Source organism: Accipiter gentilis, chromosome 13 (assembly GCF_929443795.1).
Source record: "Accipiter gentilis chromosome 13, bAccGen1.1, whole genome shotgun sequence".
Classification (NCBI taxonomy): Eukaryota; Metazoa; Chordata; class Aves; order Accipitriformes; family Accipitridae; genus Astur; species Astur gentilis.
This window is the reverse complement of record NC_064892.1, coordinates 32,267,053-32,294,977: the sequence shown is the minus strand read 5'-3', so window position 1 is coordinate 32,294,977 and position 27,925 is coordinate 32,267,053. Positions and strand designations below refer to the sequence as shown.

At 41.2% G+C, this 27,925-nt stretch overlaps 1 protein-coding gene across 2 annotated transcripts; it reads right to left on the bottom strand.

Annotated features, from left to right (window-relative positions):
- Window positions 1–558: 558 nt before the first annotated feature.
- On the bottom strand, window positions 559–27,925 carry ITM2B (integral membrane protein 2B). 2 transcript variants are annotated; one of them, XM_049815875.1, is made up of 6 exons: window positions 27,691–27,925; window positions 10,518–10,646; window positions 8,215–8,418; window positions 6,082–6,192; window positions 2,511–2,661; window positions 559–1,274 (listed from the first exon to the last, which is right to left on the bottom strand). In XM_049815875.1, exons 1-6 carry the CDS (start codon window positions 27,787–27,789, stop codon window positions 1,186–1,188), a joined length of 783 nt encoding a protein of 260 aa, XP_049671832.1. In that variant the 5' UTR covers window positions 27,790–27,925; the 3' UTR covers window positions 559–1,185. The 2 variants fall into 2 exon arrangements, with proteins under 2 accessions (XP_049671832.1, XP_049671831.1); XM_049815874.1 differs by having other exon boundaries at window positions 8,215–8,421; window positions 27,691–27,924.

Below are 27,925 nucleotides of genomic sequence, written 5' to 3'. Positions count from 1 at the left end.
TCAAGAACAGCAGTTTTAACTGTAAATGGCATGACACAGAATGGTATGAGGAATAAGCGAGCTAGCTCCAGATCAACTGGCAAAGCCCGATGGCGCTGGCTGACAGGAACGCCGTGAAGCCGAACAAAGGGCAATGCACAGTCCTGCGCGTAGGGAACGCTCCCGGCTCTCGGCTGGGTCAGCCTGACTCACGGCACGCTCTAGATGATGTACATCATTTGACAAATACTCAGGACAGGGATTTCGGACATGAACAACATGTTAAGTCAGCTTTGGATCTCCACTCTGACTGTATGTGTTGTGGAAATGCCAACCCAGAATTTAAGCAAAGCAACACCCTATCGCCTTGAAGTGAGAAAAGAACAGAAAAAATGAAAAACATGCTTCTCTGTTCATATTGCATTTCTCGGGCATCACCCATTCCATTGTATCTTCTCGCTTTTAAAAATAGCACTGCAAGTAAAAAGCATTAATTTTAAACTTTGAATGTAACTGTACGGCTCTCCTCTAAAAAAACCTCCAGTGACAGGAAAAGAAAACACAAGACTTTTAGACAAACAGGTTTATAAGGTTTATTTTCCATTGCACATACATGGATTATATACAAGTTAGTAACATAAGTTACTTCTTAATTTTCTAAAAGACTGTTACAGCAAACACTTGCCATTTTAAAACATCAATCAGAAATCAATCTAAAAAGGTAAATATGACAATATTTTAAAAACAAACCAAATTGCACTTTGTTAGGGAGAGTCAAATACAGGTTTGTCTATATGCTGTAACAAACTATATAGCAGGTATTATTACAGTTAGAAGTAGCTCTTGCAGTCCATTTTTACATTAATAATACTTTTCAATTTTACTTAATTAAAAACTGGTGGATATTTCAAAGACTTTCTCTTCTTCCTAGTACTCAAGATGCATCACATGAAATGCACTAGCAACTAAGTCTTTATACAATTGCTATTCAAATATAAGAAGAACACCACACCTGAAAATAAGGAAAAAACTAAAACGTATTGATTTTACATGTATCATGAGATGGAAAGTATGGAAGGTGTTCAGCAATAAAGCCCTGTCCACTACTTACATAAAAGAAGATTTTAAAAAATAATCACTGCACACAATACAAAGGGTGGGGTCATACTGTAGTTTTTAAGTCTCCTGTAACAGTAATATTCCTCATTACTGTTCGCAGATGAGTGTTTCCATAGCAAACCTGTTCTCGAAGTGTCGAATCTTTCGGCAATTGACGGCTTCACGCTTCTGAATTCCTGTTTGTATTAGCAAAGAACAATGGAGGGTAAACAGAAGAGGGGATGAGGTACGTCAGAGACGTAATAGTTTTACATATAATAAGATGGCACCAGAAATCAGAACCACCCCTCCTTGGCCCCCCTCTCAGAGGGAACACACACAGGCACACGTCCATACGTAGAAGATCAATAAGCAGGCATTGATCCTGAAGGTGTGGTGAACCTAATCGCAGTACTGGTTTAGTTAAAACCAACCTGCCAACCCTGCCCAACTGGTTAGTTTTAACCCAATCTCCCTCTCCGTGTGTTTGTAAAAACGCTTGTGGGGACACGAGAGAGGGAGTGGCAAGGGAATAAACCGCAACAGGCAAAAAAGAGCAGACTAGTAGTATTTAAACAATGTCATCTTGGAATCACAGAAAGACTAATGCTCACTGCCAACCTATGCCAATCATTTATTACCACAGGATCAACGTACTGAATTCTGAACTGGATTTTGCTGTTAAGACCTTTTCATTTTTAAATGTTGTTCTAAATTATTTTTATAAAAGGTATTTCTTTTCCTTGTTTTCCCAAGCGGTCAGGTCCCACAATATGACTAAAGCAATTAAAACTGCTTCCGTGTACACTTGCACACCACATACAACTTAAAAAAATAGAGAGAAGCAAGTCTGAGTAAAATCTGAGTGAAAATTTTAAGGCAGTATTTAATAGCTTGTCAAGACTCTTCCAAATGATGTTTTTCAAATATTTTCCACAAAGGAGTACCAAGCACTACAGTTCTCCTGTGAAGACAACTCTTACTCACGTTGCACTGGTGCAAACAGGAAGACATGGACCAATTTATAGGTGGCTTTAATGACAAGAACCACCTGCAATTCCATACTTGGACTACAAGGCTATGCCTTCTCATATCTTAAAGGTGTTTTTGGGAGGGGTAGGTCAAGAAACAAGATTAAAGAAAAGCATCAACGAAAGCCTGAAGCCCAGAAAACATACCCATGCATACACACACATTTTACCAGCTCCTAGCTCACTCACTGGGGCCTCGAGCGCTTATGCACAATAAAATGACTTATTTCCATACCCACCCAGAAAATATCAGGCATAGCTAAGCCCACAGAGCCGGTTACTGCAATAAGCAACCCTTGCTTTAATAAGAGTTATTCCTTTCAACACAATCAAGCCTATTTATTGAACTCGAGCGGCACTGAACTTTCTGCCAACACAAAAGATTGCAGGAGGAACATTTACCTTTCATGGCTTCCTTGCGCTGCAGTTTATAGGTTTCCTTGCCACGGCAGAGGCGGTAAATAAAGAATCCCAGCTGATCCACATTTTCAATGCGATCAGTAACAATCATCTGTTCATGAATCAAATAGGACTGAGGCAAGTATGTTCCAGCCTGTTGAACAAAAATATAACAGCTCTGTCAAAAGCCATCTCTTCATGGTCCAAGTACACAAGAAACACTTCGCAATGCGTTTCTTTAACACAGCTGTAACATATCGTCTTTGAATTCTTTCAAAACATGAATTTTATTCCAAATGTGCAAACACGACTGCCCTGTGCTACAGAAATAAATAACGATTATATTCAAAACGGGGACAAAACCACCACCGATGCATACGTCCACCACGCTCTTGCTACAGTAATGTCAGTCTTCAGCAGAGTAGAAATGTTTCCTTCCAGAAGCACCCACCGTCACGGATCAGTCCTGCACTTATCATCCAAAGTTTTCACTTAATTAACAACAGCCCAACAGACCTCAGTGGGAACTACTCCCAAACAGGAGTTGGCAGAAGCACGCAAAAGCCATGGTGGCCTATCCGGTGTTTTAAGGCAATACACTGAAAAAGGGAAGAGCCGTGATGACACGCAAAGGCTTCCCAAGCCTTTTCTAGTCCCTTCAGTGTTATTTTGCCACAGCTGAAATGATGGAGGAATCCGGCTCTGTGCCCACTGCGCGGAACACAGCTGAAGATGCACCTATTTAGCTATCGGCGAATTTCCTAATACTGCTGCTGGTAAATAATCATCAAATTTTTGGAAGTATTACTTAAGAAATTCGGTTAGAGTGATTCTAATTTATGGCACTAGAGAAGGTGCTGTTTGCTTTCTAAAAATAAAATGATTATTTATTACGGCCACAAATTCAGCTTCTGTGGTGAAAGATCACTATATTTTTTATTGACAATAAACAATTTGAAATTTCCGTTGCAAAACCAGACTGTCTTTTCAGTCCAAGCGACATGCTGAGAAGAAGCTGATTACATGCTATTCTCTTCAGTAAAGAAAGAGAGGGCTGTATAAAATACACTTTAAATTACAAAAATCTTCTTCAGCACATAATATGAGGAAAACAGCAGCAATTTTTTTTTTTTTTTCTTTTTGAAGGAAGAGCTTGGAAGACTTCACACTCCCAAATCATGCCACTCATTATTTGGTAATTAAATCACTGTAAATTACTGTATCTTAACCCCTGGTCTCTCCAATTTCAGGAGTGAGCTCCGAGGGAGCCCCAGAGCAAAGCAGCAGGGCAGCGTGGGCAGCGGTGCCGAGGATTTGGGGCAGCCTGTGAGGACACTCCTGGGCTCCTGCCCTCCAAACTTCAGGACCTCCTGGATGTCCCCAAACCCGACCTTCTCGGCCCTCTCAGGGGGGCACAAAAGGAGGGGGAGCTCAGTGCAGGAATTTCCTCCGCCCAGCTGCTGCAGGGGCAATTACCCAGCGCTGGCATCCAGCAGAGCCGCAAATATCGTCATCTTTGAGACGTCCTGTGCATCACACGCAGTTAAAGTCAGCCAGTTGGCTCAACAACGGGAACAAGGTGGATGAACAAATATTCCTGGGTTTCAGCCTTGTTTCCCAAGGAAAAGAGGCTTTTTGCTGTCCGCATATTCAGGCAAACTATCAATACATAGAAATGTGGTTCTTTAGGCTAAAATTATGGCTTTTTTTTTTTTTTAAAAACAAACCAGACCAGAGCACCTCCATTTTCATAAAATGCTCTCTGCGTGTATTCAGAGCTCATTTTAATGAAACGAGCACTTTAATTTCATATATTCTTTTCCTTGTGCAACCAGTGGGACTGCAGGACTGTGAACAGAAATGTACTCACTTTGTGCATCTGCACAATAGTTTCCTAAATTTCAGCTACAAAACATTTAGCCTGATTTTCTGAGACATCAAATGCCCACAGCGCTTTGCTAATACAATGAGAATTAAACAGATGTCTCATAAAATTAGGGCACTCACTGTTGGGGACAATGATCAAAACAGGGAGTTTTTTCCACAGATTTTCAATTAAATGTGTGATGCCTGGTTATCCTCTTACTTGTAAACCAAACATACTTGATTTAGTACTAATGACAAACTAGGAAATTAACATATTTTAACAGTGGAATTTGTGTGAACTAAAAATGGAAACAAAACAGCATACAGAAAGTAAAAAAATATGGCGTCACTGAGTTGTACAGACACCACCTCATCCTTAGGTACAGGAAATGAGAGTGTGGTTAAATAGCCAGTCTCAAAATAGGCAGCAAAAAAGCAGCCAAGGACTTACTTGTGAAGCCATTTTTCACATGAAGTTTATTTATATACACAAACCACTCAGAAATGGCTAAAATGGTTCCTGGAGTCCTAATTCCAAAGCCTTGTTTGAAAGATGCAAACCCAAAGATGAGATTTACAATTCTAAGTCTACAAAACCCCAGTAAAATAAAATTTAAAACACTCTCCCCAAATCTCAAGCACAAGTTAGCTTATCAGCTCTCTTCCCCACCCAGACTGTTTTGCTGTTCTATAAAGAAACCAGAAGGCTGAAAACCAAGGTAAATAGTATTTAAATCTGAATTAAAAGCATACATAGATAAGAATTTAAAAAAAAAAAAAAAAAAAGATAAAGACGATTCATATTAAACTAGTAAGAGACCCCATTAGATTATCTACTTTGGCCTCCTCAATTTCACAGGCCATTACGTTTCACTCCGTTACTACTAACGAACAGCGTGTCCCCGTGGTAGCGATAAGCCAGCCAGCACCAGCACCACAGGCCAGGCCAGCAGTGCTCAATTATCGAACCCTGCTGGGAAGCGATTAGAAGTTGCCACAACAGTATACTGAAAACTCACGTTCGGTTGTTCAGCGATTGTGGTATCTCAGTCCTTTCCATGGTCCTAGTTTTTAAGGATGCTGAATCTTGTTCTGAAGTCTGGTGCTCGCAGAAATCAGGAATCTGGCTATACTAAAACCCCTCTTACTTTAAGGGGCTTTGCTAATCATACAGCATGCACAGCGGATCCAACACACCTCGCATACATCACCCTCAAACCATGGGATCGGCTCGAAGTAGGGGCCAACCCTCAGGACCTATGCCTTAAACAATGCCCATGTTAAAAGGGTTTCCCAGTATACCTACTTCAAGCCTCTCAGCCAACCAGCCTTAGTCCAGCACATACATGCTTTATGGAAATTTAAATCACAATGGATTATAAATTAAAAACCACACAGACTACTATGAAAGAGTCTAGGCATACCACATTTACACAATTTTATCAGCCAAATTTGTAGCGTTGAAGAATAAAATCAGGTTTGTTTGCCTTCCTCTGAATTAATGATTCCTTCATGATTGTAGTTAATTAACTAAGAATGTTATAGACATTTTTCTCTTTGCAAAGATCTCTAGTGATCAGTTAACTTTCTAACACGTGCATCCTGTGTGAATGTCAGAGTTCTGGCAAAAAAAAAAAAAAAAAAAAAAAAAAACAATTTTCTCCTTTTGCCCTGTCTTAAGAACAAACTGGTTACAATTTAACCGTACCTTGATGTTGATGAGCAGCTCCAGGAAATTTTTTGGTGGCATAACAACTGAAGTGTTCAGAGGAATCACATAGCACTTATCCAGGCTAAGGTCAAGATAGGCAGTGAGTCTCTGTTGAGGAAATATTCATTTTAATCAAGAGAACAAGAACATCAGAAAATTCACATACAGACTTTGCTAAACTGCTATTGCCTCATGTTGTTCTTCAAATTATTGTTTTGTTCACTACAAAGTCTGTCCAACAAAGTCCAATTTGAGGGTAGGTAAAGGCAAAAATAAAAGGCAGTCTTGATGAGAGTTTAAATCAATGACAGCTATTTGTGCAAGGCAGCAGGCAATAAGCAGCTCAAATGCACTACAGTAATGAAATTACAAAGGTTTATCTGTGCTGTTATGGAATCAAGTACAGTATTCATTTATTCCTAGTGCCTGCATTTTGAAACAACAGGGCAAAAAACTTGCTCTAATCTCCATGTTTCTGTATTTTGTTATAGTGTAAAGAGGAAATGCTGCTGGTAAGAACAAAACATGGAAGAAAATACTGTCGCAGATAATGCAACAAAAATCCTTTTCTTTTCAAAAATACTACTGACTTGAAGTGTTAATGATTATTCACAGCTGAATTATTCTCTTTGTAGTACCTGAACTGCAAAATTTGCCATTATTTGACAAAAACAGAGATATAAAAGCCCAGGGAATTATCCCGATGAATCCTATGGCTCTGTTCACCGAGCTGTGTTTTACTGCATCTGTTCTTGCTAAAGACGACACTATCTCAAGCTGCGGAAAGCTCTAAGGCTGCGGACATATATAAAATACTGAGCACCAAGAGCCCAACAGTCAAAATAGTACCAGGACAGCAATCATCAGTGCAACTAATCTCATTACATGGGAGTAAGTGCTGTGCCTATGGCAAATGATCCTGGCACTGACCTTTAGAGCAAAGCCTTTAACCCATTAAATCAAAAAGTAAATTTCTAGTATTATATTGTTCCTACTCACTTCTTACCTAGTGCTTTTTTTTTTTTTTTTCTCATTTTCCCTCTTTAGAGGCTTTGCTCTAACTCTTAACAGAAGCTCCCTAAATATATTCAGGAATATTTTTAAATGACATAGCGCGAGCAAGCAAGCAAGCAATGTTTTCCTCCAAATCTGGTTATGAATATTTGATAGATAGCACCCATTTTGCCTGGAAAACTTGAAACTCTGAAGTTTGCATTAAAAAATAGGATGCTTCCCTATTCTTCTTTTTCAGCCTTGCTTAAAAAAAGCTGTTCAGTGAAGTCTTCAAATGTTCACAGAAATTTAGCTTCCTGAAAACCAGATGTAGAACATTTCATCGCTATCAGACAGCTTCCGTCAGGCTGATACAGAAAAGAAAGGCTTCTAATTGTTTTACAGCTCTGTCGTTAATACTGAGAGCTGCAGGCCTGTCAACTGCCTTACCAGAAATTTATTACCACAATTCCTATCAAAGCTGTTTCTACAAAAAAAGGAAGAAACAGCTAAAAGTGCCTTTAGGAATCGCAGTAGCCTGTGGTGCACAAGGAAAATTTAGCTTCTGCTAGGCTTCCTACAGCATCTGGAAAAGGAGCTCTCTTCCATGGCGGGTCAGCTGGTCGTTTCCTTCCCTCTCTGCTGCTGCTTTGGGGTTCTTGAGCTATGGTACAACAGCAACCTCTGGGGGTGCCTGAACATACCTCGTGACATCAGACGCAATCGGCCCCTGCAAGTTGACGTCAAAGCTATGACCCGCCTTTCTAAACTTCCCTCGGCACCACAGCAGTTGGTCAAATTCTGGCTCGGTGGACATAGCACAGCAAGAACTATGTTCTCTTTACTTCCGTGTACTAAGGAAAGGAAATAGCTCTAAGATATTTCCCCGTCTAAAAACAGAACTGTATTTGCAAATGGTGGTTTACAAACTACCCCACGATGATTGTGTAATGCTGTACTTTGTATGCCCAGTTAATTATTGCTTGCAGCCTGCTGCTTATCAAAACGTTTCTGCTGCCTCCTCCACCCTCTGCTTTCCTCCACCGCAATAATTAGGGAGTACAGTTATCAGGATGACTGAGGGGGAACATTTTTCAAGTTTTAAATGCTTTTGACTTCTTCAGAAATGTTTCTCACCCGGTGGAAGTCATGGACGATATCAGCAGGATCACTATCAGCAAACTCAGGGACTGGCACACTGATAAATTCAACATCTTCCTCCTCCAGGATCTGAATATTTTGCTCAATCGTGTGGTAGCGAGCACTCTGAGCCTCTGCCCCAGGCTCAGGTAAACTTAAGCCGTCTTCAATGTACTTTATTCCACAGAAATACACACCACCCTGCTAAAAATATTAAACAACCCAGCAACAAAAGCATCAGTAGCCTTGTTAGAAGTTTAAAACTAATATTCTCAAAGCACTGCAGAGAAGAAAAACTTGTCAGACTAGATGAGATGTTTTCCCTTTCATTTGATTCATACACCAAAGTAGGAGCCAGTTGCTATCTACAACAGGACTATGGGCAAAACCTTCAATTGTACTGAACCCAGAGGGAGTCCTTCCCTTGAATTCAAGGATAACAGGATCCCAAAAGCAGGTTCTTAAAATCTAGTTTTCTATTTTGCATCCATTATCCGTGGCACATCTTATTTTGCATCTTATTTTTAGAAAGACAATGGAGTTCCTATGTCTACCTGCATGCATATTATTATTAAATTAACTGCAGTCAATAATTACAATTTAAAACACTGAAACTGGTCATCCGAATCACCTTTAAACAGGCAAGTCTAACTCTGAATTTGGTCCTGCTTGCAGCAGGGGGTTGGACCAGATGACTTCAAGAGTTTCATTCTAACCTCAATTATTCTGTGAAGCTGCTTAGCTTTGCAAGGCTGCAGGAGTTTTGAAAGTCAGTTTCTAAAACAATTTTAACAGTTTTAAAAGACAAAAAGGCAATAAAAAGAAATTAAAACAACCAGTTTGTGTCCTTCTGTCATGGTACGTGTGGCAGGTTACCCAAGTGAAGTGTAAAATAAAGTCCTGAGTCAGAGGAAGTCTTACACCAAATTTATAGGCCAGATAGTTTTAGAAATATAAAACTTATGCATATGCACATGCCATCAATTTAAAGTTTTACATTGAAAACATGTCTCCAGTGCAATGTTAGCTCAATTCCCGAATGCTTCCTTCAACCCAGATCTCACTCATAAACCACTACCACAGGTCTGAATTCAACAGCACTTTCAGTTTCAGCTAGCTGGCTTAAGAAAGGTGGAGCACTGTGGTGCTGAGCACAGATGAAACCGCATTAGTAATACAGCAAGCCTTCAGCCACTCCAAGCTTGCTAATACACCAAGATACGCTATGCTGTTTAAGCATCATTTGCAATGCTACTGCTCTCCTGTAAATTAGGTTAATGTGATAGCCAATGAGACTATAAACTGCAAGTTCAGATAGAATTTCTCATGTTTAATCACTGTGCCTTCCACATTAGCAGCTACTGAAATCGGTGGGGGGGGAAATAATCCTGGTAGCAGGGACAAGAACACAGAATTTCTACCTTATAATTATGTGCGCTAACCAGTGGGCTAGAGGGATTCATGTTTTGCTATTACTCTTCCTTTCTGACCCTGTGAATCTTGCAACCCTGGCAGTTTCCAAAGGACAGAAGGTGTGCTCATGCCACTCGGGCAACCACCCAGCACATCCAGTGACAATTCGCCCCCAGGAAGACAATATTTAACTGGGATCTCCCCTGTTTCAGGTAAATGCTCCACTTCCCTGCACCACTGCCTCCACAGGGCTCCTCTTGCAGCAGTGCCGTTTGTTAAAAGACTGAAAATACATTTTGTCAGAGGTCTAATCTTGTCAGCGTGGATCAGACTTGACAGAGCATGTTTAACCACGCTGACTGTGGTTCTCCCAAGTGCCCTGCAGGGCCTGTATTTCTCATCCCTGTGGAAGCTAGGAAGGAGTAGAGTCACTGCACTCCCTGACAAGCAATCCCTTTCCCGTGCATTAGCAGCACCGCACATCTCTAGGAAATCTGGGGTCAAACAAGAAGGCCTTCCAGGGGTTAATCCACCTCCAGTATTCAGCACTGCGAAGCAGGAGAGCAAGCAGGTCAAAATCTGGGACGCGACCAGGGTTCCTAAGCCCTACTCCTATTTAGATATAAACCTTTCTCTGCAAAGTAAGGTTTTCAAAAGTGTTGCTCTCTTCTATTTGCCAGCTTTGCGCCTGCCCTCCCCTGCCAACAGGTAACTTTAGAGCAGGCGATACACTTTGCCTTTAGAAAAGCTGAAGTTTTCAGGAAGATAAATATGGAAGTAGCAAGGCTACTGGGTTTAGTTTGTTGCTCCTCTTCCCTCTTCAAAATGTTAGGGCATAACAAGAGAAAATTGCAACCCTGCCATAAAAAAATATGTATTTGACTTACCTGGAATGCAAAGTATTTGTAGAGATAGGCACCGCCCAGGATCACACCAGCCAGCATGAAGGCCAATCCAAAGCACATGCACCAGCACCAAGCCCTCCTCTGCCCAACAGGCACAGCATCCTCAGGGTCCTGCAAAGCATCAGAGAGAAACCGAGACCCTCAACACACCGTTCCCAAGACACATATGGCAGCAGGTACTTGAGGCCCAGCAAGTACAAACATCGCATCCATCAGAGAAGGCTATAAGCGCTTTATCACAATTGTTTAGAAACTTATTTTATTTGGTAAAGTTTAAAACAGACCTATTCAAGTTGAGATTTAGGGAGACCTGTACAAACAATCACTTTTAATGCCACTGTCACTGACTAAATCAGTGGACTTAAGGAAGAGAAAAATTTAACAAAATCTCCCGAGATACCTAGTAACACACAGTGAGCCACTTTACAGATCGCAGACAGAAAAATATCTCTTCTTGGGTAACCTCTGTTCAACAACAGCAGGGCGAGGAAGTCAATCCAGAAAGGTCAGATCCTTTTTTATCTTGGTATACGCAATTTAAGTGAACCTGAAGAACCAACAAAAGATCAAGGGTAGTAAGGAAAGCAAAATATATCCTTTCCTATGTTGTTCCACCAGGACAAAAGAGACTTTACCACCTCTTTGCTGGCAGAACAATAGGAGTAGGAATGAAAAAAAGATGCTTTGTAAGTTGTTGTTAAGGAAGCTTTCTGCTCTAAGACAGCATTGGCCATGCCTCTATCTGCTGTTCGTGTTATGCTAAAGGAATAACAGGATGTTTCCCCTTTGGGGCACTAGTTTGCATAACCATGCAGTCCCCACAGGCATCCTAAGCAATAAACTGCTGCTTTCAAAATCTTTCCTCTATCAGCCACATTACAATGCTCTTTCCTCCCCTAAGTGTTTGCATAACTTGCATCCAAAAAAAAAACCCCGAAAACCAACACAAAACAAAACAAAACAAACCCCCATCTTTGAGTCACCCTCTCCCAAACCATGATAATCCTGGGAAAATATCAGAATTCAAATAAATACAAAGCAATTCATTACCCCTTTGCAACCAAAAAAACAATAGGGTAGAATGATGACCAGGGAAAAATCATTATGGCCAAATAAACAAAAAACCCCAAACCAGAAAATGGAGGAAGAGCATGAGGGAAGTGCTCGAGAAGGCATTGATAGCGTGGTCCCCACGCTGCCTTGGCCTGGTTGGGAAGGAACTCCCCTCATCTGGTCGAAGCCATCTGAGCAAGTCTGACACCAGAAGGGATGGGGACCCTCCCTGTAAATGGTGGGGAGAAAGAGGCGCTTCCTGAGAATGACTCATCCCAACTACCCCCCCCCCCCCAAGAGGGAGAAGTATTCTTCAGGAGGGACTGGCTTCTTTTCACTGATTATAGGGGGAAATTCCTTGGTTAACAAACTAGGTAGCTAATTCATACGTAGCTAAAATTAGGAGATGTGAAACCCACCTGCAATTGCAGACTGCAATTATCTCTCATACAGAAGTGGCAATGCAACTACTCTGCCAGGCAACGGCTGCCAAAATCTAGTTCTGAAATATTTAGAGTCAAACTGAAGATATTTCACAGATTTTGTTTTACGTTACCTTGCAAACTACAGCAGTAAATTAGATTGTGAAATCTCCATCTTTGGAGGTTTTCAAGACTCAACTAGACAAAGCCATGGCTGATCTTGCTTTGGCAACCATCCCGTTTCTACGGGGAGGTTGAACTAAATGACTTCCAGAGGCCCCTTCCAACCAACATTTCTGGGATACATTAAAAGGCAAAGAGAGAGTGGTTGGAAAACAGTTGCCATGGACTGAAAAAGCAGAATGAAAAGACAAGTAACAACTTTTAAAAGTTTTTACATTACTAATTATTTAAGGAATTCAGTGTGAAGAATTACAGGATTACTAGCTGTGTGGTTTTTAACCTGGCTGTTTGCAAAGACTGTGAGTAGGACTTAATACCCATGGTAATCTAATTAACTTTCAGGTCAGGTTAAGATTCACTGTGGATTCTATAAATCATTTCAATTATAAATCTAAACCAGCTAAAACAAGGATTTTTATTTTTATGTTGCCCCATATCATTAGGTAACTATTTCCCTAGGTATTTCAAAGCATAAAGGACACCCGACTGAAACTTTTTTAAATAGCTGTCATTTAAACTGCTGTAACTTTATGTCAGAAAAACGGGTAGCAAACTGGCTCTGGGATACAATGCCAAAATATTCCCTAGTGAAGAATATATAAAGAGTATCACTATTCTTTCCCAGTGCTGCTTTTATCCCCGCCCCTGCTTTTTTAACTCCAAGCAGAATTACCCACTAGTGGAATAACTGCCTCTTCCATTTTTACAGAACTTTATTAAGTTCAGAAAGACTAACAAAATATGCATCTGGGAAACGGTGCAGAAGGCATACACAGTGTGAACACCTACCTGAAAATGAGGATTAGTATCAAGTCAATTTTGCATAGGCCACAGAAATAATCAGAAAATGGAAAATAACTTTTACACTTTTACCATGCTAGGCAGAACCTGAAGGACAAGTTTATCAGTATTCTGCTCTAAACAATTTTGCTTTGATATATGAGACGACAGATGTAAACAACAGGTTTAATACAACCCTCTTATCCTCTACCAGCAGCTAGATTTTATCATTACTATTTCTGAAGGCATGCCTAATGGTGGCATGTTGAACTATTTTGCATTTGTAGTTGTCTATCGCATCGATTTGTCCACAGCCTACTGAAAAAAGCACACCAAATTTAGAGCAAGAGTTCAAGCCCAGTTTAGCCTCTTGCTTAGGACAGTGCATGAAAGTACCGCACCTCAGTACAGAGGAAGCACAAGCACTAGGTAACACTGAAAACATTTTATACCGTTGAAGGAGAACGCACAATTGATTTCCTCTTCTGAATCTGAAAACTAACTACATCATCAAGCAGTTTAAAACCACCTTAAATTAAAATATTGTAAGTAACCCACCGAAGCTAAATTACACCCATATTAGTAGCTGTCCTCTGGCTAAACTGGCTAAACTTTTCTACTGTTGCCATGACAGCTTAGTTTGGGCTGAATTGACCCAAAAGAATCATTCATCCCTCGCTGCAAGACTCTGACCCTCTGCACTGCAAGAGAAGAAACCGCGACGGATGCTCACCCTCCTTCCAGGTGACTCATGTTCTGAAAGAAAAAAAATGAAGTGAAAGCGGATCCCCACTAAGAGGGACAGTGCTGAATTAGCACCTCTCCCCACACAGTTACGACTGCACTTTGTTCCCAGATAGCAGTGCTGGTTCTGAAGCCAGAGCACACCAGGAGATTGCAGCCTCACTGACTAATTTTTCCCTAGGTCAGCGTTCCGCTGCCAGAGGTATCTGACAAAAGAAAGCATCGTGTTCTTGAGGTGAAGACTGACCTCTAAAAATATGCCTCTCTACTTCTGTGAGCAGTATTAATTAATCATTGCTGTTCTGGTCCTTTTCTTTCCCCTCTTCTGCTTCGTCCCTGCCCCGTGTACCTCCAACTCCCTGGTGAATCCCCAACCTTCAGATGATGCCACAGAACTAATCTTCTCTGATGCAAAATGCCTTAGGAGGAACTGGATGCAAGCCCAACACTGGCTTGTTTCCTTGATGAGCTGATTGTTCTAATTGGAAAACATTTGATTAGCCTATTTCCCACGGACAAGACATGAAACAGAAGCATCTCTCTGCCACTTGTACACTAAATCCTGCAGTGTTAAAATTAAATGGTTCAGAACTTCCCAACCTGAATAGCTTCAAGCTCTTCAGGAACAATTTTCCTGTAGATAGGAAACGAGAAGTATTAAATTCTCTATTATTTGAGATTGGCAAGATTCAAATCTGTCATCTTCTCACAAAGAAGTTACAAAAATGACTGCAGTTTTCAGTAAAGATCCCTTCATCAGTGACCCCAGCAGCTAACGTAAAGCTGCACTCTGTCTTCTTACTGGAACTATGAAACACTGTGGAGATGGACAAATGATACCACAAACTATTTACCAAAGCACCTCTCAACTACAGAGAGATCTTCACAAGAACATATTTATGACAATTACCATTAACTGTTCTGCAGTGGATTAAAAGAAAAAAAAGAAATGTTAATACGCCCTAAACCTGCAACCATTGGCAGTTATGAACAGCTACTGGCCATACATTCTCTTGCTCTTTTCAGTTCAATTTTAATGCTACTTTTTTTCTTTAAATAAATGCTGAATTTCAGAAGGACCAAATTCACATTTGGGGTAACATGACAAAATTCCTCTAAGAAGCTCCAATACTGAGCCACAAATGTGTATAATTAGACTTGGTAATTATTCAGATTTTCCCCTTGTGGCTTTCTGTACATAGTGGAATGTAATTGCTTTAACATTATAAAAGTAAAGCAGTCTAAAAACTTACAAGGCATATGTCTAGTTCATGTTAAAACGGGTGAGAAGATAGTCAGACCTTGTTCCTTTCCAGAAATTAAGGACACACCAATTATATGATTAAAAAAACATAATCATATGAATCAATTAGGTAAGAATCCACCTAAACCGGATACAATGGATATGCTGTGGGGAGTCCAGAATATTGTATGATCATTGTGCAGCTACGCAAAACATAACGGCCCAAATTTAAAAATAGATGTGATAGCAATAAAAATAATTTTGGGAGGGGGAAATGTCTTTCAGCACCAACACACAGTCTTTGATCCACAGAGAAACCAGATGCAGAGTATTACTGAGTATTACAAACATTACTAAGAATGTCTGCAGCATGATACACAAACCATCCATAATTATGCATCTAACATATATATATATATACACATATACTTATACACACACACACACACACACAAAAGCTTAGAATTAACGTGGGCAGAACTAGCTGGAAGCTGTTCAGAACAGTTTTCTTCCGAGGTCCTTTGCGTGCCAGTTAGCTCACATGGATGGACACAATGCAGTGGGGCAGAGTGAGCTTCCTAAAGGCAAATATTGACCAACTGCAGCTTTAATTAGTGGAATGGAGAGAAGAGAAGTTAATGATGATTCCCTAAAAGTGTTTTTAATGAGGGAGGCTAAAAAGTCTTGAAATAAAATACTGACCAACGGCTGTATAAACTGAATTCTGCCGGTCAGGCTCACCTGCTCTCACTTGTAAATCTGACATCTGTAGAAAATCCTCCCAAAAGACAGTCAATTTAAAATGAACTTAATTTAGAAAGAGCTCTGCATTCCTCCCATGGTATTCCTGCCTGAATGCTGCTCCAAGCCTGGTATTCTATTTATTACTTGTTGCAGATGGGAAATTAAGGCAGGCTTTTGCAAGACTCCTCACTTGGCAGATGCTGCAAATCTGGAAGGCCATCATACTGATCTGCCTCTCAAGTAGCAATTTTATGCTTCCTAATAAAATTAAATTTAAATTTTAAGTACAATGATCTTTTAACTTGCTAGTTGGAAAAACAGACTATATACAATAGACGCTTCAGACATCTCTCGCTTATCACAAGGAGTGACGTATTCTTTCTACTCAGATGATGAAGCCTGAAAACAAGCTACGGTTGTTTATGTGCAGTTGATAGCTGAACACTGCAAACCCTTCTGCGGCAGCACTGCCAGTTCCTCTTCTGTCAAGATGGACAGGGACTTGTCCATCTGGCCAAAGGCTCTCCGCCTAAAGAACAGCATAAAACCCAGACCTTAGTTCTGGTGTTGTGTGCTGCAGTCACGTAGCTTGGATAACCAAGGAGATTAAATAATTAGAATTATCTATTAGGCATTTGATACCATTAACCTCTTCCTGTATTTCTAGTATCTGTATATGTACTCCAAAATAATATTGTAAATACAAATCTGTTGTACAGCACTAGGAAATCCAGCAGGGAGAAGAAATACATTCCAAGAGACTTCCGAAGTTCAAAGTCCAAGGTAATTTTTATATTAGTTGAATGCTACCGTTCACCAAATAATAGGGGTGTTTTATTAAAAAATGAGGTGTCTGTCAAATGACTCATTTCATGGTTCAAACATCATAACCGCCATGGAATAAAAACATTAATATAAGCAGCCAGCTCAAGATCATGTTAAAAAGGGAATTGGTGGTGGTGGATAGGAAGGAAGTTGCTTATATCAGGAAAGATGGAGGTGAAGGAAGAACAAAAACAAATCACAACACAGGCAAGAAAAGGGGAGCAGGAAATAAAACTGAGAGAAACATGGTGGAACATGAAGAGTTCAATTTCTCTGCAGAAAGTCAACGAAAATTACGACTGTGAAGTGAATGTGAAGGATATGAATCAGCAGTTCACCCACAGCTACATGATAGATGGACCATAAAAGAAGCTGTCTTGGAAGAGTAATCCTGCAACTCTTAACTCATGTGAGTAATCCTGATTTACCTAAACACTGCCTTCAACTTCTGAGATAAGAGATTACAATACTTGATAGCAGCCAACAATTAAAGACGGGTAAAGAGGAAGAAGCCTGTAACTATTTAGTCTGCTGTTTTGATTATATTTGGGAGCAATATTGTTAAGAGCGGTTATTTTTATTGTTAGCTTTGGTCTTACATGGACTAGAAAGTGAAAAAAAAAACCAAAAAACCAAAACCAAACAACCAAACCCAACCACACTTACTTAAACGGTCTGAAAGTTGTCTTTGTAGATTGATCAAGAAATGATCTTCCTCAGACAATTCACATATACATCTTTTGACTACATCCTCATCCCAGACTGTACACCAATTGTACAACTAACTACACACGACATTTTACTATGTTTTCTTCAAACTGTGTTCCCCAACTTTTTCCTCTTTTCTCTGTCCAGTTCCAAGATCTCCCAACTCTCTTCACTCACCACCAAACCCAGTGGTTTCAAGTCTTCCTATAACTGCCTGTGTCTATGCGCCCCGTATCTTTCCCCATCCCAAAGGAAAGTTCTCCGGTCTCTGCCACCTGCAGAGTACCGGGCACACCTTATTTCCATTTTCTCCCTTCATTACTGCTACAAGATAAACCATTCACCGCATCAGTGTGCTACACCCTCGGAAGAGGAGCTAGGCTATGGCCACAACAGTGCTCTAACCCTTTAGCCCACCCCACTAGGCAGCACTCCTGCGCATCTTGTCCTGTCTTTTCACTGTCAACACTCAGGGCCAAGCATTGCCCTCTTTTCTTTGTCTGTACAGCAATTAGCACAACAGGATCTTAGTACCATCTTACATTCCTTCTGAACATCAAGAAATACTTTTTTTTTACTGTGAGGGTGACTGAGCACTGGCACAGCTTGGCCAGACTGGTTGTGGAGTCTCCATCCTTGGAGACTGTGCTAGACGAGGAACAAAGCTCCACACATCCTTTATTTCCTTTGCTTTGGGGCTTTATGATTCATCTGCCTCCTCCCCACTCCTTGCACACAACAGGAAACTTCAACAAAACCTACAACACTTGGAAAATGTGTTGTCTTTAAATGTCTGGACGCTGAATTCAGAAGTTCTTGTGCCGCTGACAGCCACAGAGATCTGCAACTGCCACTGTACTGTACTGAATACCAAGAGTTTTCATAAGTTTGGCTAGTGAAGAAGTGGTAGAAGCCAGGTTTTTTTATGAGATATATAAATGTTGACGAACTTACCTACATGTTTTCACAAATTAGAATGATGGAAATGTGTTCTGCATTCCACACCTATTTTTCTCAGGTATTTTCAGAAAAGAGAAATGGTCTGGTGCAACAGTTTCAAGTCATAGACCAAAACACGCAGATGAAAGTTTGCACAGATATCTGGCCAGAGGTGCCTGAGCGATGTTTATTTTTTTAAAACAAGAAACCCCAAACCTTAGAGGTTATATGGGACACTTCTCAGAATACATTTTGCTTTCAGAAAACAAAATCACTACAGTCTTTATGCTTACAGCATGTCAAATGTGGCATTTCATTAAACTGTCCAATTTCGAAAAATGCTTCATTTTTACACATTGCCAAAATAAACCCTTTTCCCCTCCTGCATTCTTTGACCTAGAATTGACTTCTGTTCTACCATACTTATAAAAACTACACTAAATAAATCTATAACTTTAAATACAATATTTCTCTCGACTTTATCCTGAATTAGATCAATGTTTGAAAACAGGAACTTAGAAGGTTCCTATTCCACTTAAAATGGATCAATACTAAATTATCTTTCTGACCTTGATTGTTCCAGTTCCTGTCTCTTCCTCATCCTGCTTGCTTCTGATGTCTGAAATTTCTCTGCTTTTTTCCTACAACTGCCTGAATCTCAGACATCAGTATGATGGAACGCTGTGTGGATTTAACCTAGATTTCTCTCAAGGCTATTTTCCCAAGCGGTGATGGCTCTTTCACCCAGGAGATCTCATTAGTATGCACATATGCACCACTGAGCCTCAGAATTTAATAACTCTATTCCCAGTTCAGCCACAGATGGTATGTCATCTCAAGCAAGTTACAAACACCGTGTGTCTCAGTTTGTCTCAAAAGTAGAATCTAGCATCACAGAAACCACTCAGGAGGTCTCTAGTCCAGCCTCTTGCTCAAAAGGAGGGTGGACTCTGAAGCCTGTCCAGGTTGCTCAGGGCTCTTGTCAAGTTTTCAAAACCTCCAAGGATTGACACTTCAAAGCTTCTCTGGGTAACCTGCTCAGCATTCTGTGCTCCTCTGATTGAAAAATATTTTGCTTATACCCAGTTGGAAACTCTCCTTTTTCAGTTTATGGCCACTGCCTTTTCAGTCACCTCCCCAGGAGCCTGGAGGCTGCTGTGAAATCCCCCCACAGCCATCTATCTCATCTCCAGGCTGTAGAAGCCCCACACCCTTGGCCACTCCTCACGCCAACCATGGTGGTCCCCACTGGACTCGCACCAGTTTGCCAATGTCTTTTTTCAGATCCGAAAGCTCTCAGCCTTCAGCCGAGATGCCAGCCGCTCATGCCTGGCTGTGCGCCAGGAGCCCGGGGTCTTTTCTCCATGAGGATCGGCTTCCCAGCCAGGAGGTCACCAGCCTGTCCCGATGGAGGGGCAAGTCTGTTCCAGGTACAGGACTTTGCATTTGTTATTTCTGGAACTCATGAGGTTTTGTTCAGCCCACTACTGTAGCCTGTTGGGGTCCCTCTGAATGGCAGCCCTGTCCTCCAAAAACATACCTTCCTAATGTATGTATTAGTGAATTAAGATGCACAGTACCTGTACAGCAAGCAGAGTTCTCCAAGTGGAAACCATTCTACATGCAAATACAGAAGAGCATTTAATGGTAGCACTTAAGAGTATCTGCACAGGAGAGCTGACCTTGAAAGGCTTACATTTAATTACGCCCTCTTTCTAGAAGAAAGTGCTGTAACAATCCGAAGGGCTTCACTGCAATTAAGACTACTCAAAGCCTGAAGTGGAGCACCCACTCCAGTACCCAGCACCTGGCTGCATCGCACCCTGCAGAAACACAGACGCTGCCTGGTGCGCAAACACCTCACCAAGCAGCAAGAGAGCCTCCCAAAACTGCAAACCTTAGGCAAGACAACTCACTGCACTGTGCAGCGGCCTCGAAAAGTCATGTTCAGCCTCCCACCCTGCAAAAGGTACTGCATTTTCAAATGTGTAAATGCAAGGGTCTTCTACGTAGACCGTATATTTTAAAATAAATAAGTAACTAGACCTTGGTGAATCAGCAACCATGTAAGATCCACCCCAGAGATCACTGCCCCCCCGCCAAGTTATGATCTCCCCAGCATACTCTTTTTCCATGGTCTTTCCACAGTCATTCCACCGTCTCATTCTACTCTCAAAACAGCAGAAAGCCGCAATCAAAAGCAGGAGTTTGCTGAACCCTAGGAGGAAGACAACCACAAATTATCCAAGGATCTGCATTCAAGGAACTCTATACTCTTAAAATGCCTGTGGGTTTTATTTTTATGTGTGTATATATGCATATATTAAAAAAAAAAATATACTTAATAATATAGAAACTTTATAAAAATATTTGTATACACACACACACAGACGCTATTTGAAAAGGGCAAACAAAATACCAACTTTTTTTTCCACGACCTCTACAACTGTTAGGCAAATACTACTTTGCCCTTTTTTTCATGGTAAATTTTGTAAGGCTCGTGCACAAAGGACCCTTGCTTGTAGATGCTGCATGGATCACTCAGATAGGGGCTGGAGTCTCTACATGTCCGTTGTGGTCCAAACCCTAGGCCACGTGACGTCTGCTGCAAAACCATTCCTGGCTTCACTGCAGAGCTATCTTATTAATTATCTCATTCCTTTGGTTTACCACATCTGTAAAATTAGGACAGATATCTGAGTTTTATAAATTAGCATGCTCTTCATCTGTAGATTCAAAGTAATTTCCACTGAGGATAAAAAGCAGTACATAAATAGGAAGAAAATGAATGTTGTATTATTTATATAGATCAGGAGACTAAAAGCAGATAATGCTAACCTTTGTCAATCATAGCATAAATGGGGCAGGGAGGGGAACAGGGAGAAAAAAAAAAAAAAAAAGGACTCTATTCAATAGCTAACAGAACACACCACTACTTATCCCAGCTGTAGTTCTTATGTTTGAAGTATGTTGTAATGTTTTTGGAAGCACAGAATAAAGAACATTTAAAATGACTAGGGCTTAAAAATGCAGTATTTGCTTTCGAAGATATTTCCTGAGAGTCACAGAGAGAACTATTTGATTTGTATGTAAGCTATTTGGTGCCTGTAGCTAGTGGCTACTGGATGGAAAGTATGTATAATGCCGACAAATATTCCAAAATCGCAACTGCAGAAGAGTTAACTGAAAACATTACTGGAGGTAAGTATGCTTACCATTCTTATAACACCCCCTCAGATAACCATTAGCATCAAAATTGCTGGTACGAAAAAAAATGGAAAACACCACACAAATAACAAAGAAAACTGATTTATTTGAGTCTGTAAAAACAAAACGGTTAGATTACATTTGCAACTGTAAACATTTCATTAAAATACTTAACAGGAAAAAAACCCCATATAAACACATTATATTTTTAAATGAAACTTTTCTTGAAATAGACATTCATATGTTGGATTAAATATTCTTTATAATGGAAAGAGTCTAAACCATTTCCCTTGAAAATGTTGTTGATTCCAAGAACATTTTCTTTCAAATGTTTGTTTTTACAGGAAAGGTCAGCATTTCATCTTGATCCACATCTTCAGAAACAAACTAATTTAGCTTTTCCACTGAACAGAACTTTTGGTTCCAACAGCCTCTGTTTAAGTGGTGCAGTTTAAGTGTTTAACTATGCAATGTTAATATCCAAACTAGTTTCTTGAAGCTTATCAGAAAGAAAAGAGTATCACATCACAGAAAGACAGGAGTGAACTTAAGAGAAGTATTTATGGCATTAACTATAACAATACATTACAGCACAGGGTAGTTTTTCTAGATATTGCACTATCTAAAGCTTCATCTAATTATGGACTTTGCCACATGACAATGCTAAGAAAAAAAAAAGTTCTCTAAATACATGTTTAGGGCAAGGGGCCTCAGTCAAGTATAAGTTTGTTAATCTGAAAAGAGAAACTATTTAGAACCATGTAGAGTAATTGCATTGCCTCTATGCTCATCCCTGCACTGAATTCATAAAAGCTGTAATGAGATGTACGGACACCAGCTCTTGCTCAGACCGTGAAAAACATAAATGATACAAACAACTGACGAAGCAGTTATCACAAAGGTCTGGTTAGAACACATCCTGTTTGAAATATTAAATATCATTCTTCTGGGAAATGCCTGTTTCCAAACCAAAGCTTTGTACTTGTTATTCAGGTCGGGAAGTGATGAGAAACAGAAAAGGAAGTGAGATACGGACCACTGACAGAACCCCACTGTCCCACCGGTTCATTTTCATCGCTTTGGGGATGAGGACAACACAAGCTCTTCCAGATCACTTTCTGAACTTTTCTAACTTCAGATTCCAAATTCTAAACTTACTTCAAAACAGCAAGCGATTTTCAGAGGAGCACCACAAATTTTTAAGATCTTGGGTTTTTAGTATTGTTCTCTGAATTGCTGGCAACCTCCACGGAATAGCTTTGGGAGCCGCACGTCTGAACACCACAGCAATGTTAGCTTCAGGAAGCTGCACTACTTAACCAGTAGCACAGATTCGCCATGTAAAAGGATACAGGGGACAACATCAGCCACAAGGCTTCTTTTCTTAGGAAGTGTTCCTCACGAACAAACCTTGCCACAAATTTTGTTTACGTAAACTCAATTTCCCTGAATTTATGCTTGCAGGTACCCATAATGCCAAATAAGTAAGAGAATCCTGGATACCCTTTGTGCCTGAAACTGGAGGGTTTTCATCTGAGGTTGGGTGGCTTTTCATTAAAAGTCAGGGAGGAGAAGGGGGAGACAATTTAGTTTGCTAGGATTTTTTTACTTCTGGTCCTCTTTTAAATAATCATGCCTTAATCCAGAATGCTCTCACAGACAGCAGAAGCTGGTTGGTTTAATGACCTAGTTCACAGAAAATACAGGATAATACAAAGACTGCTCTTTCCCAAACAGTAACTGGTGAAAGGTCTATAGAAAATTTGCTGGAGGAAGGCTATAAAGGGAATAAGGAAGCTTCTCCAAGAAAAAAGAAATTCAGAACAAACAAAACAACCTCAAAACATCCACCTACAGACATGTCCCAGAAAGCAGGAAAACCTGCTTTCCTGACAGCAAAACAATAAGCACATGACTATTTATTAGTGTGTATACCAACATATTCATATAAATATGTTATATAGTATTTATATATATATAAACACAAAGTATTGCAACTGTAAAGCTAACACCTTTATTTCAGAAACATCTAACACCAATTACATAAAATCTAAGGGTTTTTCTACATGGAAAAATAGCACTTATTAGTTGCTCAACAGAATTTCCCAGGTGGACCCTCTTACTGTTACAAGTGCCTATTTTAGCATGCTTTAGAAAAGATTAAGCTAACTGAAAAAAGATATTAATTTTAGAGTGTGGAGTAGTAATGTTCTCGTAAGGAACAAATGCAGGACACTGCTGCTTTTAAAATTTACACTTTCACATTGAAATCTCTGCAGATACAGCTATCCAAAGGTCAGCTACGATACACATATGAATCCACAGCTTCCACGCGCAAAGCTGTATTTGGTAAAGATGTGCTGAGTTGAGCAACCCAAGAAAAAGAAGGTGGGGGAAAAAACAAAGAAGAAAAAGGTTGCCACCTACCCCAGCAGAAGGGAGCAACTGCCTGAGAGTTACTGAGGGCCCAAAGAGCTTTGGGGAGGACTTAATCTATTGAACAGACTCTGCAAAATGTCTGAAGACTTCAACTATGCTCAGAACCATCTTTGGCTCTCCAAAGATCTATTGTAGGGAGAAATGTTAAAATACCACACAGTGTTTATTTGTTTGTTAGGAAACTGGGTCATAAAATACCCTATTGTACTGACAACGAGCAAAGCGGAAAATTAAATGCGGCCCGAGAACCTTCACTAAGAGTATTCTGTATTTTGGCCAAGAATTATAGCACAGAAGTATCATCCCAACAGCAGTAACAGAGTGGTTAACGGTTGCCTAAAGTAAGTAGGGAGTCACTTTCACAACACGCAATAATACTGACGACAGGTGACTTATGCAGAGGCAGGATTAGCACTCTTGATTTTTAAACTCCTTTTTAAGTAGCATACTCCAATGCGTAAGACCATTGCCTTCTGCAAAAGCTTTTTTTAAGCTGTTGTTCCCGTGATACAACCCCTACTTGTCTCCCATCTTCCTCTCCTCCCTTCCCCAACTAATTTCCTATTAGTGTCTGTACCAGAGGTTACCAGGCGAATTTTGGTGAGATGAGAGTATTTCTATGCCGCATCATCAGCATATTTTGGCCGCAAACAGTCTTTAATAAGCCCTAGGAAGATTATCCACTTGAGAGTAATCCTGCGATGGCAGACAGAGTGGCAGTCTTCATGACACCGTGCCAGAAAAAGCAGCAGAACAAGACCGTCAAAGAACAAGCCCAAAAGCTCATTCCACCCACCTTTATTTCCTGGACATTTCAGAGTATTTGGCTTTATTGATTAGTATCAACTGGTTTACTAATATCTCTTGCTCAAATCTTTGGAAGTTCTTGATAATAAAGTTCTGAATGTGCAATTCTGCTGATCCTCTTCCATTCTTAAGTGTTTCCATTTACTTCAAGGTCAGAACACTTCCCAGGACTTTCTTCATAAAAGAAAGCTTCATAATAGGTTGTTAATGTTTTACATATTCATACTTGTGCTCCAGATCTATTTATTGTCCTACAGAAACAACATCTGTAAAGAAATCGGACAGGGGAAAACAAATGTCCCATATATGCTGTTTTGGAGGTGTGACCTTCTTTCAGTCTCCTAGAGTTCACTCTTCTATATACATTCTCTTATTGCATTCAAACCTCACTTGAAGCAAACTGTTTTCCAGCAATGAAGTGGTACGAATAACACATTTGTCAGTTGTGGTTTATTTTTCCCCTGTCCTCCAAAGAACTGCAGAGGCAGTAGAAGTTCCTTGTAGAGGGGGTAAAAAGATTCGTTTCTAATGCATTTCTATTAAAGAAGGCAAAGTTCAAAGAGTGTATCTTGCACTTACCTCAAAGGTATCAAGTTTTACAATGGTCCTCAGTTCCTTTTTTCTGCCTGAGATTTGAGAATAAACTCCCAGACTCAAAGATCCAAATACTTCTACAGCTATGTGACATAATTTGTTCCAATATTGTTAATCCTGCATGGAGTGCACAGCCTTTTCTGCTGAAACTACAGGTGACTGCTGTACTCAGATCTGCTTTTATTTACGCTCCAAAACATGCAAGCTCAAAAAAAGCTTACTGAAGGGAATTTTGCATACTGGTAGGTGTAGGTCTGCAGTTCTGCTGAGAGAAGATGGAAATGTGTCAAGGAGAAAGTCAAAGGCTTGATGTCCCTTAAGAGTGCTCGTTTGCTTTTGGAATTTTCATCTGTACAGAGCATCAGCTCCTAGCATGCTATTTTAGGACTCTTTTAAGCCTTGTTCAGGCATGTTCATCCCCTGATAACAGTGCAAGAACTTGTAAGTAGCTACTGTGAGACCAGACCACCTTTTGACCTGGTTAATAAATCTTTCCAAGTTTCATTTCTAGGCAAGGAAAGCAGTACCAAGACCCGAACAAAGTTAAAGGCAGATCCTGTATCTCATCCTCAGCTGCAAAAATTTACAGCTCTGCGTTAAGGAAATCACAGTCAAATAACATGCTTCCGTCAATATCTGGAGAGGGTCAGGAGCATTTGCTCCCCAGTGTACAATTAGCCAGATGTATTTTGTTTGTTTAGCAGTAGGAAGGACAAGCCCAAATTGATAGGCTATCTGGAAACAAACATCATCCAGGGCAGATCTGGATTCCAAGGTAGTATGAAAAACCTGTTTTCTGGAACTTGTAGTTTGTGTCTTGCTTACGTGCTCAGTGTCAAACCGATCACCGAACCTGGGGTCGGGAAGGAACTCTACGGCTCAAAATGGGCTCAGGGTATCCATTACCTTCTAGAGAATGGCACTCCCGCTAGGAACAACTAAGCATACAGATCATCTAATGGATTTCCTCTAATTGCAAGCACTTTGAGTAATCATACTGTCTCATTTGTTGTGGCACGCTGTTCTAAGGACTTAAATACTTTGGTCAGAGTTTCAGAAGTGCAATAGAAGTGTGAAATGTAACCGCTTGGTGTACCAGGAAGATGTCACTAGAAAACATACTGCGGTCCCCCTTGGCTTTGAAATGACAGCAGATTCTGCAGGTAAAGAACCTGGCCCCATCAAAAATCACAGCAAAACCTACACCAGGGCACAACATCCTGCTAAAATTTCAACAGATAGTGTCTTCCCAGGCATTAGTTCATCAAAAAGATTTAGGAAATTAATAAACACTATCTTTTTTGCAGATCCAATCTGGCAATTCAGAGGCCTGATGCACATTTGTGAAAGCGAATGAAAACAGCAAGGCATGCTGTTTACATGCAGCTGGCCATTTTTCAAGGTTTTTTTGCTCTTTTCAAAGAGCTCAGAGCAAATTACGCTACCCCTCATTAAAAACTGAGTCTGATTAAGGGAGCGCAGAAACTGCAACCAGAAAAACCTTTATATTCTGGGCACTTCTGCACTTCAGAAACTTTCGAGGCCGCTGCTTTGTTCCTTGTTGCTGCTGTTTGGAGAGACGGAGGTAAGGCGACAGCGACTGGAGTTTGGGTGCTGTTTTGACGGCGCGGGGGGGGGGGGGGGTGGAAATGCGGCGGCAGCTCTTTGTCCCTTTTATTTAAACCAGCCCAGGTTTCAAGGCGAAGTTCGCTGTAACACAATCACCCGTCTCTGCAAACACGGCCAAACCTCCAGCTTCACCCTCGCCTGCCCTGAAGCACCGCAGGTTTGCCAGCTCGCTAGCAGCTTGCCGGACTTATCCCTGGGGTGGGGTGGGGGGGGGGGTTAAAGACGGAGCCACCCGCTTTTCTCCAGGCGAAACAACTTGCACGACCGACCCCAAAAACACCGAAGGGACGTCCCGACCTCCCCACAGCAGGCAGAGGTTTGGGGACAGGCTGCGGGACCGGGCGAAAAGCCGGGTCCCGAACGGGCAGCCCCTTTAACCGGGTCCGGTTCCTCAGCTCACCGAGGGTCCGGACGGGACCGCCGCAAAGGAGACGGGGGAAAAAAAAAAAAAAAAAAAAGAAAAAAGCCTTAAAAGCCGCGTTAGACGCGGGCCAAGCGCTGTCGGGTTCATCATAAAAAAAAAAAAATACAAAAATAAAAACCTAAGCGCCACAAAAATCCCCAAAGTAGGGAGAAGCGGAGCTTGAACGCTCCTTCTCCTGTCAGCCATTTTAGAAGCGTGAGGCGAGCGGGGCGGCGGGGCACACCGCTGCGCAGCTTTCCCCGCTGGCCCGCCCGCGGTTTAACGCCGAGAGAAGGAAGAGCATATATAAAAAAATAAATAAATAAATTCCCAACGCGTTTCACCTCCCCTGGGTAGAGCGGAGCCGAGCCGAGCCGAGCGTCCGCCGCCGGTCCTGCCCCAGCGGCTGGGTCCCCCCCCCCCGCCGCCCCTCACCTTGGTGTCCGTCGGCAGGATCAGCACCTGGCTGTTCTCCTCCTCCTTCTTCGCCGCCTCCTTCTGCGCCAACGCGGAGTTGAACGATACCTTCACCATGGCCGACTACCTCAACGCCCCGCACGGTAGGAGAGAAGGAGGACGAGAAAGACAAGAGCCCGGACCGACGGCAGCTCCGAGGACTGCCTCCTGCCTTATCGTCGCCGTCCCCCCCCCCCCTCCCTCCCTCCCCTCC

Bases quoted from the DNA above. Each gene is read 5' to 3' on its own strand.
- ITM2B (XM_049815874.1), bottom strand. From the start codon at position 27,789: ATGGTGAAGGTATCGTTCAACTCCGCGTTGGCGCAGAAGGAGGCGGCG. The intron at 10,647-27,690 runs GTGAGGGGCGGC...GATGCTTTGCAG, and splicing joins TCCTGCCGACGGACACCAAG to GACCCTGAGGATGCTGTGCC. The intron at 8,422-10,517 runs GTAAGTCAAATA...TAATATTTTTAG, and splicing joins ACAAATACTTTGCATTCCAG to CAGGGTGGTGTGTATTTCTG.